The sequence below is a fragment of the Alternaria alternata genome (genome assembly GCF_001642055.1).
Source record: "Alternaria alternata strain SRC1lrK2f unplaced genomic scaffold CC77scaffold_15, whole genome shotgun sequence".
Lineage (NCBI taxonomy): Eukaryota > Fungi > Ascomycota > Dothideomycetes > Pleosporales > Pleosporaceae > Alternaria > Alternaria alternata.
The window spans coordinates 728597-742009 of record NW_017306204.1 but is presented as its reverse complement, the minus strand read 5'-3'; the positions used below and the strand labels follow the sequence as shown (position 1 = coordinate 742009).

General features: G+C 49.9%; 6 protein-coding genes across 6 annotated transcripts; 2 read left to right on the top strand and 4 right to left on the bottom strand.

The window, feature by feature from the left end:
- Positions 1-600: 600 nt before the first annotated feature.
- Positions 601-2206, bottom strand: CC77DRAFT_1073731 (hypothetical protein; the record flags this gene model as incomplete). Its single annotated transcript, XM_018529196.1, has 2 exons — positions 1363-2206; positions 601-1310 (listed from the first exon to the last, which is right to left on the bottom strand). The coding sequence occupies exons 1-2, from the start codon at positions 1727-1729 to the stop codon at positions 601-603; spliced, it is 1077 nt and encodes a 358-aa protein (XP_018384140.1). The 5' UTR covers positions 1730-2206.
- An 890-nt stretch (positions 2207-3096) lies between these two features.
- CC77DRAFT_1022246 (hypothetical protein) lies at positions 3097-4370 on the bottom strand. Its single transcript, XM_018525423.1, has one exon. It carries the CDS (start codon positions 4057-4059, stop codon positions 3175-3177), a length of 885 nt encoding a protein of 294 aa, XP_018384139.1. The 5' UTR covers positions 4060-4370; the 3' UTR covers positions 3097-3174.
- Positions 4371-4392: 22 nt separating this feature from the next.
- Positions 4393-5645, bottom strand: CC77DRAFT_1022245 (hypothetical protein). Its single transcript, XM_018525422.1, has one exon. The coding sequence runs from the start codon at positions 5560-5562 to the stop codon at positions 4408-4410; it is 1155 nt and encodes a 384-aa protein (XP_018384138.1). The 5' UTR covers positions 5563-5645; the 3' UTR covers positions 4393-4407.
- Positions 5646-6934: 1289 nt separating this feature from the next.
- On the top strand, positions 6935-8499 carry CC77DRAFT_1022243 (hypothetical protein). The gene is made up of 2 exons (XM_018525421.1): positions 6935-8040; positions 8095-8499. Exons 1-2 carry the CDS (start codon positions 7288-7290, stop codon positions 8350-8352), a joined length of 1011 nt encoding a protein of 336 aa, XP_018384137.1. The 5' UTR covers positions 6935-7287; the 3' UTR covers positions 8353-8499.
- A 1047-nt stretch (positions 8500-9546) lies between these two features.
- On the top strand, positions 9547-11151 carry CC77DRAFT_1010623 (hypothetical protein; the record flags this gene model as incomplete). Its single annotated transcript, XM_018523660.1, has 1 exon — positions 9547-11151. One exon carries the CDS (start codon positions 9547-9549, stop codon positions 11149-11151), a length of 1605 nt encoding a protein of 534 aa, XP_018384136.1.
- A 592-nt stretch (positions 11152-11743) lies between these two features.
- Positions 11744-13222, bottom strand: CC77DRAFT_1032761 (argininosuccinate synthase; the record flags this gene model as incomplete). The annotated part of the gene is made up of 5 exons (XM_018526765.1): positions 11744-11801; positions 11852-12467; positions 12515-13015; positions 13068-13106; positions 13189-13222. 5 exons carry the CDS (start codon positions 13220-13222, stop codon positions 11744-11746), a joined length of 1248 nt encoding a protein of 415 aa, XP_018384135.1.
- Between the last annotated feature and the right edge of the window lie 191 nt (positions 13223-13413).

The following is a 13413-nucleotide window of genomic DNA, read 5'->3' as shown; positions in this document are numbered from 1 at the left end:
GGACGAAAAAGGGTTGCAGCCTCAGGGTGAATCTAAGGCGCGCCACCCTAGAACCGGAAAGGGAAGGCGCGAACGCCACCAATCTCCGCCACTAGGCAGCGATCTGGAGAAAGAACATTGGAGATAGCGACCGTTGGAACTTCCGATTACTCAAGCATTCCTTACTGTGTCTGCTTTTGTCCTCGGAAGCCGTACTTTGTATGTTCTGACATGTGACGAGTCTCACTTATGGCATAGCTCCATCTTGAGCCTCTCTTCCAACTCATTGGGAGTATAGCATCGTGATCTCCACATCGTGTATGGTGCGTCTATGGAGAGCTCATGATGCCGAGGGTCAAGGAGAAAGTCCTGTTCGATGAAAACAAATGCTATCAGAAGAAGAGCAAGGCTCTGGGGACGACAACTTCATTCGTGAATCCTGACATTCTGACACTAGGCTAACGCCCCGAAAGAATACCATATTGGGCTTAGTCTTTGATGGTCTCTGAGGACAAACATGATTCACAGTGTCTTGACTTCAAACCTCCGATCGCCCAGCACGATACGGATATTGTTGAGACGAGAGAACTAAACCTTCTTAGCGATGGGCTGACTAAAGACTTACTTCTTGGCCCCAATGCAGCTCTCCATCGTCACCATCCGCCTGTTCTCCTTCAGGGCGACTAATTCAGCCCCAAAGTCCTTCTTCCAAGCATTCTGCAGTCGCTTTGGCTCCCAGCCTAATAACCTGCGTGCTTGCACCGCTTTCGTAGCCTTATGCCCGCCCCAGCCACGCTCCGCGATATCGCGACGGCCTGCGGTGAGCTTGTCCGCAATCTCATGCAGCGGTACAAGTCTGATTTCCTTCTCTTTGGGGGTATCATCGCGTGGTAAGGTACCGTCAGCGAAGGCTGCATCCAAGCAACCCTGGTTGATCTCCTTGATGAGGGTGCGGCCGACCGCCGAAAACATGATGCCATTCCTGCCGGATGGAAGATAACCGACACCGCGGTCATCGCGTTCAAGGATGGTGCGTACGAGAAGAACATAGATATCGGCGAGATCGATGACGTGGACCCAATCGAAGTTCGCAGTTTCGTTGAGCTTCCAACCGTAGCCATGCTGTACAACGTACATCATGATCAAAGGGATGACTAGACCTTGGCGGTTGAACAGGCCAGTGCCTTCGCCAAAGATGCAAGGTGTGTTGACACTGATAGCCTGTACACCAGTTTCAGCAGCCGTATTTAAGACGCCGACTTCGGTCGTGCGCTGCGCGTATGGCTCCATCTCATCGAGCGCTCCCATGAAGTCGAGGATCCTTCCACGGTCTGTTTCATCATTCCACTCGCGTATCGGTCTTGGGGGGTTGCGTCAAAGGACGATCGGATAAGTTTGTACAACCGGATATGTGCAACATCCACGGTGCGGGTTTACCGGTATTGATACCGCGTGCGAGACCATTTACAAAGGCAATGGCACCTTCAGGAATGAAACCAGAGCCAGTATTGATGACAATATCATAATTTGAGGCTGTGTCTTCAATGAAAGCCGTGTCCTCAAGGCCAGACCATCTGATGGTATTAATGCGAGAACCGTACGCGTTTCTGAGTTTCACAGCCTGCGCTTCGTCGCGAATGAGGAGATCGAAGGTGAGATCCTTGATGCTTGGGGCACTACTGGCTATAAGTTGAGAAAGTACAGTACCGCCAACGTGCCCAGTTGCACCTGTGATAAGAATTCTGCTCATGGTGTAATTAAGAAGAAGGTCCAGGTCTAATTCTGGGAAGAATCTTGATTATACAGAATGTTAGATAGATATCTCCGTCGCTTCTGTTGAGATGGCCTCCGCCGCGCAATCTGAATCTCGTGCTTGTCTTATAGTGGATCTTGAAGTATAGGATGCGAACTTGGCCATGTATGAACCTTACAGATCAGGAAAGGACTGCGTGGTCGCTGAAGGATTGTGGGGCGTCCATCCAGTTGGTTTCGTAGCATTGGCTACATGAGAAACGCATTGGCCATCGATGCTTCCTCCTCATGCAGAATCTCCGCACACGGGTCACTGCTTTGCTCAACCTCAGTCGGAGTCTGATGATTCTCCAACATAACATCAGTCTCTATTGACGTTTGGCCAATGTTCAACGGAGGGACCGAATCGACTGGCAGTATCAACCAACGCAAGAGCAGCTGCGGCAAGAGGAAACGTATTTCCTGTGATTCGCATGATTTGCAAATCTTGACTTCATCCTTCGGCATGGAAAATCAAGCTGTACCGAATCTGGCAACTTCTCCATAGTTATCTGGCAGGACGCACCTATGCGGCGCAGTAAGTGCTGTCAACATCGCAAGTCGAAGAGATCGAGTAATGCACCACCGTTGCGAGAATAGGATGGGATACATGATGGTGAATCAAGGGGCGTTGTAGAAGAGGCTGACGGCTTGAGACAGCAGAACGCTACGCCGTTGCGACCAAGGCGCCGTTGTACGTGCCCGGTTAAAAGGCTCCGGTCGACTGAACTTGTTTCGTTGCCATGGCCGCATGATGGGACGGAGTGGAGTCGCCGCCAAACCACCCATGCGTGGAAATAAGAAATCGAGTGATTTACCCTGTGGTCGGAGACGCTGTGGGCCTGCGCACAGCTCATATGTTGTCTAAACAGAACGAATGCAGCAAGCTCCAGCTATGTCTCCAACCAAGCAGATTAGTGTAGCTTGAATGGCAGGAAATGCTGTTGAGATGGCCTTGGTTGCGTATGTATGGATTGAGTCTTGCATAACATGATGTGTGTTGCCTAACTTCACGCTCCTGAGCTCGCTCCTAGGCTAGCACGAGGCTAGTGGGTAACATGACGTAATTCGTGAGATGTGCGAACCCATCACTTTCGACTCCTTAGATCAATGTTTCTCAGTCGATTTAATCCGTTAGTGACTAGATATGGTTGTTGCGTCTATCGTCAGGCAACGCTTCGGAACCTTGGGAGGCTCTTAGGTAAACGGGGTCCAGGTAGGTGACTAGGAATTTCTAGTATAACTACGATCTGGCAGTCACGTATAGGAAGTCTGACAAACCATAGAGTGGCACTAAAAAGTTTTAATCCTACACTATACTATTTCAATAGCCAAGAAAGCGGAGCTAGAGTATGATCGGAGTAGAAGGTAACCAGAAAACAGAAAGCGAATAGCTGTTCGACATCATAAATTTCCCTTCCAATTCACGCCGCTGATATCCTTCACTCTTTGGAGGTACTTTCCACCATTCTTCTTGATGTGTTGACTGAATGTCTGTAGCACACCGCTTCGTAGCACATCGTCGCGCTTCTCATCATTTCGGTAAAGAAACTCAAGAAGCAGGGGTATGTACTTGAAGTCCTCCGTCGAACCTACATAGGGCTGATCTCCTGTGAGGCTAACGTACACATCCTTTATGTAAGACGCAAGCTGTGTACATTCTAGCCAGAGCGTACCCTTAGCAAGATGTGCCACCACATCTTGGGCTTGCATCAGCTGCGCGAACGCTTGAAGAATCTCGCGAGGCCCAAACTTGTCATGGCCGAGCGACTCGCTGGTTTGCTGATCTTCCTCAGCTTGTTGCCCTTGTTCGTCCTGTTCATTAGAGGCATGTGTAGGCCGGTACGAAGTCGGTGTGATCGGCGGCGAGTCCCTTTTTGACTGCGAATCTGTTTGTGGAGCATTCGGCTGCAAAAGAATTCGAAAGTCTTCCGTGCTTGTGGCGCCTGCTTCTTCCAGATTTGTAGCTGGTGTGAACTTGGTCATCGATTCAGAAGTCATCTCAAATTCTGATTTAGTCTCAGGTCTAGTAGCCACAACACTCCAAGCACTCTTGTCTTTCCTCAGATGCACAACGAGAAAGCTCACCATCTCTTTGAAGTTGTCGGTCGAGCAGTCAAAGACCCACCTTTGCAGGGATTTCTGAAAGCTTGTCGGCTGCAGGAATTCTATAGCTCGACCTGATAATAGCATCAGCCTCGCCTGTTTATAGAAGTCGTGAAAGCTGGTTGGTAGAGTGTTCTGGCCAAGAATTGATTCCAAGCCAAAGCATGCGATCAGGAAGTCCATCTCGGCCCAAGAATTCTTCAAGTATCCAAGAGAGGTGATTGCCTTATAGAAGATTGCTACACTTGTTGCTGCTGGCTCGCCTACTTCAGCCACACCCACAGCATCGCCAAGCTCCAGCAGGATAGCTTGACTTGTAAATCCGTTCAATGTAGGGTTATAGTGGAGCATCAGCTGCGGTGGAGGTTTGTGGTTATACTTCTTGCCTATCTCTGTGAGGGAGTCTTTCCTCACGACGGTGTCGATGATGTCGATGGCAACGCCTAGCTGCGGGGGTATATAGAGTTTCCCAGCAAACCACTGTTTCTTCTGCAATTCAACGTGGTCGGCGACATCAAGCAGCGCTTGACCCTAGCGGAAGAAATCGTTATCCTCGTTCAATTTCAGTATAACTCGAAGCAGTAAGTCGAGAGACACCACCTCCCAAAACTCAGGCTTATCGGTTTGCAAGGTCTTGGGCAGGAAACGTGTCAGCGCATCCGTTACGCTATAGCATTGTCTGCCTTCGATGCGTTCCACGATACCCATGGTCTTACAAAATTTCACCAAACACAAGCTACCTGACGCCTGCCATTCATATCGTTGAACGTTGTTCGAGGCCTCGATTTGTTCGACCGTTCGCAGTTTAGTGAATGGATCAGGTGTCGGAAGTGGAGGCATGTCAGTTGTCGTTGACATGTATGTCCTCACAACGTTGTTTTTGAGAGTCCACACAGTGAGGTAACTCTCCAACGTTGGCATGAAGAGAGTCCTAGCAACATCCCAGGCTGACGCCTGTCGAACTGTGTTGCCGCCCTTCCTCAATACCTGACCATGGAAGTTCTCATATAGAAGGTAGAGAAGACCAATGATACCAGTATCAGGACAGCCAGGAAAACGGACGAGTGGAACCTGCTCAGTAACTTCGATTTTGGATACTTCTGCCCGCATCAATTGGTATGCGAACCCAGTGATGACTCCGCTAGCAGCGGGCGACAACTCATTCGCATGGCATTTTCCCCATATGTGGAGAGCATCTTGTTGTATCCCAAGGAGCAAGACATTGTGGCCAAGAAAAGTCTCAATGTCTTGTTGGCCGATCTCATCCTCTTTTATGTCTAGATCGTGTACTGCAGGATCCAATTCGGAGAAAATCTCGCTATTGTTCTGCGCTTCGGGTACCGCGTCGTCAAGCTCTTCGATATATAGATGACGGAATGAATTCGAGTCGTACTTGTTCGACACAGGAGAAACGATTGATTCGTTTTGCCGCTGGGAAAGTCGGCGAAGAGCGACTGTCAACATGCGAAGAACGTCTTTAAGGACAGCATTGAATGCAACGTGCCTGTTGCGGTTCTTCTTGATCTTCGGATCGGATTCAGCCAGGGGTGCCCTGAGTGCGATCTCGGTGTCCCTCAACAATATAACATCCCTGAGATGGTGGAGGACGCTGTTCGGGATGAGGGCAACTTGAGGAAGGTCGTTGGCGATGATCTCTCCGCATCTCAAGAAGACGGAGATTTTCATATGATTGGTTGGAGTGTCTGGGTCCGTACGACACTTCTTTATCCAAGACAAGTGTCCAGTTGACTCAATCGATGCTTTCACCAGATACTTCTGGATGTGCTTGGTGCCATGCTTCAGGCGCGTTCGGTCTGACATGCTGATATGTAGCTGTGTATGACGGGTTGTCAGACTTTGGATGGCTCGTACGTATCAAAGCTTGCAGGACGGGTACGAAGGTCTTGAATTGCGCTGGCCGCAGTGAGTACTGCTGGTCAGTTGTATAGCAGTCAAGTAGGGAGTATATCGAAAGTTGGAGTTTGGTGCGTTCGTGTATATATAAGGTCTGTAAGGGTAATCAGGGGAGAAAGGAGGCGCATTGTCCAACGATCAAGAGAGGGAAGGGTCGACCAGTGCCCGTGCAACAGTCGTAGAGGGTGAATTGTATGTCAACAATCAACGTGACCAGTGCCACTGCATAGGGTGTACTAGACATAATTTCAGACTCAAAGTCAACAATGTAATTGAATAGACAAGAATTTGCTGTACCCGAACCACATGGTCTCATTTAGGTAAAGAAATTCCAGCCTCCAGGCTTCAGTGTTTTTACTCAGACCGTACATGGAATTTGCAGTCCGGAATCGATAGCGGGCCCGATGTACAATCTTCGTACATTCGGATAGACGTGACGCTTATTTGGATAATACTCTGGCCGGATTACCAAGCGAGAAGATGAGATTGAGGCTGGATGGGTCTTTACACAGGTTGTTAGTATACTTATATTGTTCTAACCTTCGACTTGTTTGATGGTCTTTATTGAAACAAGTTTGCGTCCACGTTGTACGTTTGCACTGCCGGTCACAAACGAACTGTCTCGGATCGCCTGACCGGCTTGAAGACATGGCGGAGCTTGATCTGGCCAGCTATACAGAGGATCCGTGTGTGACGGGGTGGCTACAGTTCATCAGCTCCTCTCGCGTACTTCCGTATACTTCTTTCCTGCTATATCTCTTCTCGTAAACTACGCAAAACGGGACGAAGATTGAATGACTTGTGCTAATGATTTCGGAACGTGCAGCAGCGTACTTAATAGCTCTGCAGCTAGAGACGCGTGACTTGACGCGTCGTGAAGATCGACAGATCCAAACCGCGCGCGCTCAGTGCGCGCAAAAGCAGCGCGTAAAACTGCAATCCATGAAATTCTCCAGATGCTCATCATTTTAGTAAATATTGTTTGCGATAAGAGAAGAATGTGAAAGAAAGTTCGTGAGACAGAAAATGAGATGGGAGGGAGTCGCCATCAGACTGCCAGATCCGAGGTGGCTATGCGACGTCTTAGCGCCTGCACTCTTCCCGCAGACTAACCCAACCTCCACAAGTTCGTCAGCAGCTTTCGCATCATCATTGTTACTTCTGCTCACCATCTTAGTTTTTACCCATGCAAGCGGCCATCATTGTTCTTTGACGATGCGATGGAAGCATAGACCATGGGACACCGGGCATCCTCACCAGAGGCTGAGTAGCTCGCTATACCTGCCGTCCTTTCCGAATACCACCATCATCGGCATCCACATCCGAACCGATCCACCATCATCGCCTTGCCAAGCGGGTGACAGCGATCAACGTCATATGCATCAGGGATGCATTTTCATCAATCTCGCATATAGTCAAATGATGGGAATGTCCCTCAGCACTCACTGTAGATCAAGCCTCATTTCAGTTCCCTACACCTGATCATCCCAACGTGCAATGTCCGATATCAACATCACAAACGAACGACCATCCTACCAAGCCGTCTTCTCCCTCGATGTCATTACAGCAGCTGGAGCCCTGATTCTCCTTGGTCTAGCATCCAGACCTACGTTCAAGCGAATCAAACAACGCCGCTTTGCTGCGCCAGGCAAAGAAAACAGTGCTCGTGATGGCCCATTAAAGACGACTTTGGGAACATACCTCTTCCTCTGGCCAGCTCTTCTCTGTCTCTTCGTCGCCTATGTATGTCGCTTCGTATCCGACCTCCTCAAGACGAGCGGAACAATCGATTACAATAGCGACCTCGGTTGGAATGGCCGTCGCGCCTATACCCTCATAGGGAGTGAATACTCTTCCAGTATCTCGGCTCTTACCTTCACTACAACCCTCGCCACAATCTTCTTCACTGTGCTGCTCAACGGTGGAGTCTGGATCCACTCCAGTCATGTTCAGGAAAACGGCACCGGTATTTCCACACCAAAGACCATGTCGCGTATCTGGAATACTTTCATCATGCTTGCCATGCTGAGTACCGGTGTTGCAGCTTGGGGCTTGGGTATGGAAGCAAGGGATGTCAGCACTGGTAGCTCCGGCCCAGATGCACTGTTGTCTTGGTCAAATGTTATGAGCCATGACCGTGCGACGAGAATCACATATATCGTACACGAGGCTATTGTTGTTGCAGCTAGCTTGAGCGTCTCGGCTGAGGTATCGAGGGAGTATGGGACAACGAATAAGAATGCTCATGGTGTAAGTCTATCGCTTCACAGTGCATTACCTGGTACTAGTGCTAACATCCTGCAGTCACCCGAACGCCACGACCTCGCTCGTTTCGCTTTCGTCGTTGTGCCGCTTATTTGGCTTCGCGACATCTTCATTATCTACGACATCATACTTCTTTACGTTGACACCTCAGGATGGTCAAACAATGCTGTTCTGGCTACGACTTTCTTGCTTGTCATCTGCAGGCAATTCGCTAATTTGGCCATTCTGGGTATGGTGCTTTGGGGTGCTTGGAGGATGGGACGAAGTGTCAGTTTGTTTGGAGGAAGTTATGCTTGAGCGAGATGATCACTTGCGCGACCGAGGTGTCTAGGACTTTGACACGACGCATACAGTAATAAGTGCGTCTTCCATGTAGGGATGGAAATGTAAGATATGTGGTTTCAGTGCATACAGATATTGAATGGAACGGTGATAATGACGAACCTGGATTGTGTTGGCTATATTGTCATCTATCTAGCTATGCTACTATGTTCGGGAGTGATGAGACCGCCAACACACGCTCTTGGAAGAAGTCTCAACGCTGACAGCCCACCACCGAACCTTGTACGTGATTAAGCTCGCTGAGTCTCAAAACCAGGTTTGTATGGGTTTGACTGGCGCCTGTGTCTTACCAATGTGGAAGAATTGCCGTAGCTCATGTGCGCGGAAATCGTTTGTCGCGTTTCTTTGTAGAACTCGAATACTACTTCAAAAACTGGACCCATTCAGCTCTCAATTGAATAATCTAAGGATAACATCACCCTTCGCTTTGCGCTTTCACTTTTACGTTTTGGGCTCACGATGGGGATGACGTTGGAACGAGTGCGTTGATGAGGGCAGCGCACGAGAGAACCAGGGCAGGAGAGATCAATGCGAGCAAGTCGGAAGAGACTAGCAAAAGAAGCGAGCGGCGGTCAATGAGGAGTTACTGTTGTTACTAATGGAAATGCTTTTACCACGGTAGATGAAGGTGGGAAAAGGCCTGCTCGACGCTGGAGTGGGATGGCTTAGGCAAGCGAGGATCATGAGACAGCCATTTCGAGCTCAGACTAGGATAGAAAATGACCCAGAATATGCTGTGCTTGGAAATCTCGATGGAAAATACTGAGTTCCAGAGGTAGAACGTAAAAGTCACGTTCTATCAAGTTTACGGGGGCAGTCATTGGTTCGGATCGTGATTTTGATGGAGTAAAGCCCGTGTGTACGAGCAGCTACCCTGGAAGAATGTGACTGATCCGTCTGATAACGATATCTGATGAGCGCTAAGCTTTGTATTCCTATGGTATGAACGGCGTCAATCCACGGATAGAAAACGTTTAGAGCCTATCTGGGAAGTGACCAATGAAAATGCTCAGTTCCACGATCCCAACCAAGTTCCACCATCGAGCTTAACTTTTAGGATCAGATAAGTATTAGTATAAAGCGATTCATGAACGCGATATGATTTTATCTGATTTCCCAAACCTTCAGTTACCTTTTAGCCATATCACGATGCTTCCAAAGAAAAATGAACCCAACGGCCCGACCGCCACGCGCAAACGGAAATGCGAGAAAGATGATGAGATTCCAAAGCCAAAAACATCATACAGAAAGCTAATGCCTGCTTCTGAAAAGCCCAGGAGGAACCCAGGCGCTACAATGGTCCCGGACCAACATCATACTCTTGGACATGGTCCGGTTTCGAGGCCTCAAGGTCTGGCCGCCGGTCCCAGTCCAGCAATCAACCAAGAAGCATCTGGTGCGCCATCTTTTCCTCGCTTAATGAAACCTTATGGAAGCCGCAAGGAGCAGGAAGCTCGAGAATATATCTCAAATCTGTATCGATCGGGCAACATGGGGCCTGCTGTGCCCTCATCAGGCATGATAAGCTCTCAACCACCACTACCATCAAGCCAAAACTTTGATGGCTTCGGAGTTCCTACTATTTGGCATCCTGAGTATGAAGGAATGTTCCAGGAATCTTTGAGGCGTGTACAAGGGGGGTTCTTGAGTGAGCCCCCCAGTATGTTCAACCTCAATATGGATGGGAGTTACAACGGTGCAGACTTCGGTTGGATGACTAACATGGTCGCGATGAATCCACCATTCTTCCCACATCCTGATCCACTGCAAAATGGTCAGGAAAGCGCTGTAACAACGCCAGACACAATCTTCTCTTCGGATCATGCTCCTGCCTCCTTCCCAGGTAGCTATGATGGAACCATTGACCCGGTTATCCTGTCATCCGCAAACGAAGTTCCGCAGAACGATGATATGACCATTCCGATGAATGCTGCCCAGGCGTTCAACAACACTGAGGAGGGTGGTGAGGAAATTGGCTTCAACGACCTCCTGCCTCAAATCCAGGAACAACAGCCGCAACCTCAATATCAAGCTCAGGGCATCGACCTCCATCAGGAAGGAAGTTACAACCAGCAGCCACCGACATATGCCCAATCGTATGCTCCAGGCTACATTGACAGCTACCCTTCGCAACAGCAGCAACCCTGGTCTATGCCAATCCACGCCAACGGCTTCCCTCTGGCACAGCCGCAATCCTGGTATATGCCAAACTACACCTACGACCCTCCACAACAGCAGGCACTATCTTCGTATACGCCAACCTTCCCCAGTGTCCCTCTGCAACAGCAGCAGGCGTTACCACCGTATGCGCCACCCTTCCCCCATATTCCTCTGCAACAACAGCAGCCGCTACCCTTGTATGCTCCATCCTTCCCCAGTGCTCCTCTGCAACAGCAACAGGAACGACACCCATGTATGTCTCCTTACGCCAACCGCCGTCCGCAACAGCACCGATCAGCCCCACAACCCCCTCCATGGTACCAGTCGTCCCATGCGTCGCCCACTCAGTTCAACAACATTGTCGGCCATAACATCATGTTGAACCATGTCCCCTCATTGTCATCGTTGTCATTGTTGTCAAGGGTGCCATCGTTGTCGGTTCCGTACGAAAATCCCGCCAGTCCTGATATCAGACAACAAAATTATCTGCAACAACCGCAGGTGGAAACGACAAGCGGACAGAATGAAGCGGCGAAAGAAGGGGAGGAATTTGTTATCGAGGATCTTGTTACCGAGGATACAAAGGAGGAATAGCTAGTAGCGTGCGAACGAACAAACGCGCGCAACAACGACGTGTCCTTACTTTCTTTCCATCGAGTCGTCGACAAGAGGATATGTCATGCTGTCAATATATATATACTCACCTTCAACTGACTTACTAGCGAGAGCCTTACGCATTCTAAATGTCACTATGTTTTATACCTAATCGTATCTTTCCAACGATTGTGCGCGCGATGAGGCAGAAGAGAAAGTGCGTGGGAAACGCAAAGTTAGATGTTCGCGGTAGCGATGCCGACTTCGGAACGGTTCGGGGTGGGAGTAACCGCCTCCCGTGGGTAGCGTCGACCCACAAGCAAAGGGGCCGCTAATCGGCCAATGAAGATTGCTGAAAGTTTCTTGAGCTCCTATCACTTATGCGAGTGCACTTTTTCAATGCTTCAATATGGTTTTATTATTGGTATCTATGTCATCTCATCGTCGTTTTTCAACTTCAGGATTTCCCTAGACATGACCATGTCAATATCTAGCCCTGAGGAGACGCCCAAGTTATTTGGTCATGGACTGTCTCACGGTGAAGCCACCTCCTCCAGTATGTCAACGTGGTACGCATATCATCGGTCGCCTTCTAAGCCCTCGACATGTTCTCGCCCTCCTCAGCCTTCTGGAGACCGTACTTCTTGAGACTATAAAATCATTAGCAAAAGCTTCACGTTTGAAAGGAACGTGAACTAACCGGATGCTCTGGATGGCGATAAAGCCAGTAGTGTCCATTGGGCTGAAGTTGTCCAAAGTGTCCATGGACGCCTCCTCCTCAGAGTACAGCTTCTCAGTCTGGCTGGACCTGCCCAGGACGTACGCATTGCCCTTGTACAACTTCATCCTGACCTCGCCGTTGACCCTGCGCTGGGAGAACAGCAGACTGTTCTCGATGAACTCGCGTTCAGGAGAGAAGTACATGCCGTTGTAGAGCTGGTAGCTCCAGTTGTGCGAGACGAACTGGTCGCGCAGGTTGCGCACCTGTGCGTCCATGACGAGACCCTCGAGATCGAGATGGGCGAGGCGGAGGATGGTCATGGCGGGAGAGTCGTAGCAGCCGCGGGACTTGAGACCGATGAAACGGTTCTCGACAATGTCGATGCGACCGATGCCGTGAGTGAAACCAAGCTTGTTGAGCGCAACAAAGAGCTCGACAGAGTCGGTGTAGGTCTTCTCTGGGGTGACGACCTTGACGGGAATACCCTTCTCGAAGTAGACGGTGATGTCGGTGGGTTCGTTGGGAGCGTTGAGAGGGGAGTCGGTCATAGTCCACATGTCGTCGGGAGGAGACACGTCGGGGTCCTCGAGGATACCTGACTTGTTAGTCACACTAATGCGATTTCTGGGTGTTTCGCCATACCAGCTTCGTAGCTGCAGTGAGCCAAGTTGGCATCCATAGACCAGGGCTTCGCCTTGGTAGAAGTGACTGGAATACCATGCTTCTCAGCATAGTCGAGGAGATCTTGCCTGCCCTTGAAGCGGTCGCAGAATTCGGGCAACCTCCATGGCGCAATGACCTTGATGGTAGGCTGGAGTGTGTAGAAAGCCAGCTCGAAGCGGACTTGGTCGTTGCCCTTGCCTGTGCAGCCGTGCGAGACGAACCCGCAGCCTTCTTGTTGCGCAACGCGGATTTGTGCGCGGGCGATGACTGGGCGGGCCAGCGAGGTCCCGAGGAGGTAGCGGCCTTCGTATGAGGCATTGCATTGAACAGCGCGGAAGCAGAGCTCCTCAACGAATTCCTTCTGTAGGTCGAGAATGACCATCTTCTTCGCACCAATCTTGAGCGCCTTCTTCTCGACCTCGTCCCAGGGCTCTTCCTGGCCAACATTGGCGAGGAAGCACACGACTTCATAGCCCTCCTCTTTGTCTGCGTGTTAGCTTGTGTTACGTCTCTAAAAACTGTTCTGGCGTACCGATGAGCCATTTCAGGATCGTGGAGGTATCGAGGCCGCCTAATGACTCAGGTTAGTTTTGCTTGCTCAGACGTGACGAGAGCAATTGGTCGTGCAATCGCCAATTGTAAGGAAAACTCACCAGAGTAGGCAAGGCAGACGCGTCCCTTTGACATATTTGCAAGTTTGAAGGTATAGAAAGTGAAGGTAGATGAGAACAAGTGAGTAGGAAGAATAAATAGAAGAGGGGTTGCGGCGTCTGGGGAACGACGTACGTGCGGAGAGTCACTTGCTTATCTTATCGCCCAAAAAAAGTTCGGTGCTCAGCATCCCTGCGGGCCGATCATCGGTCTGAGTCAAACTCACC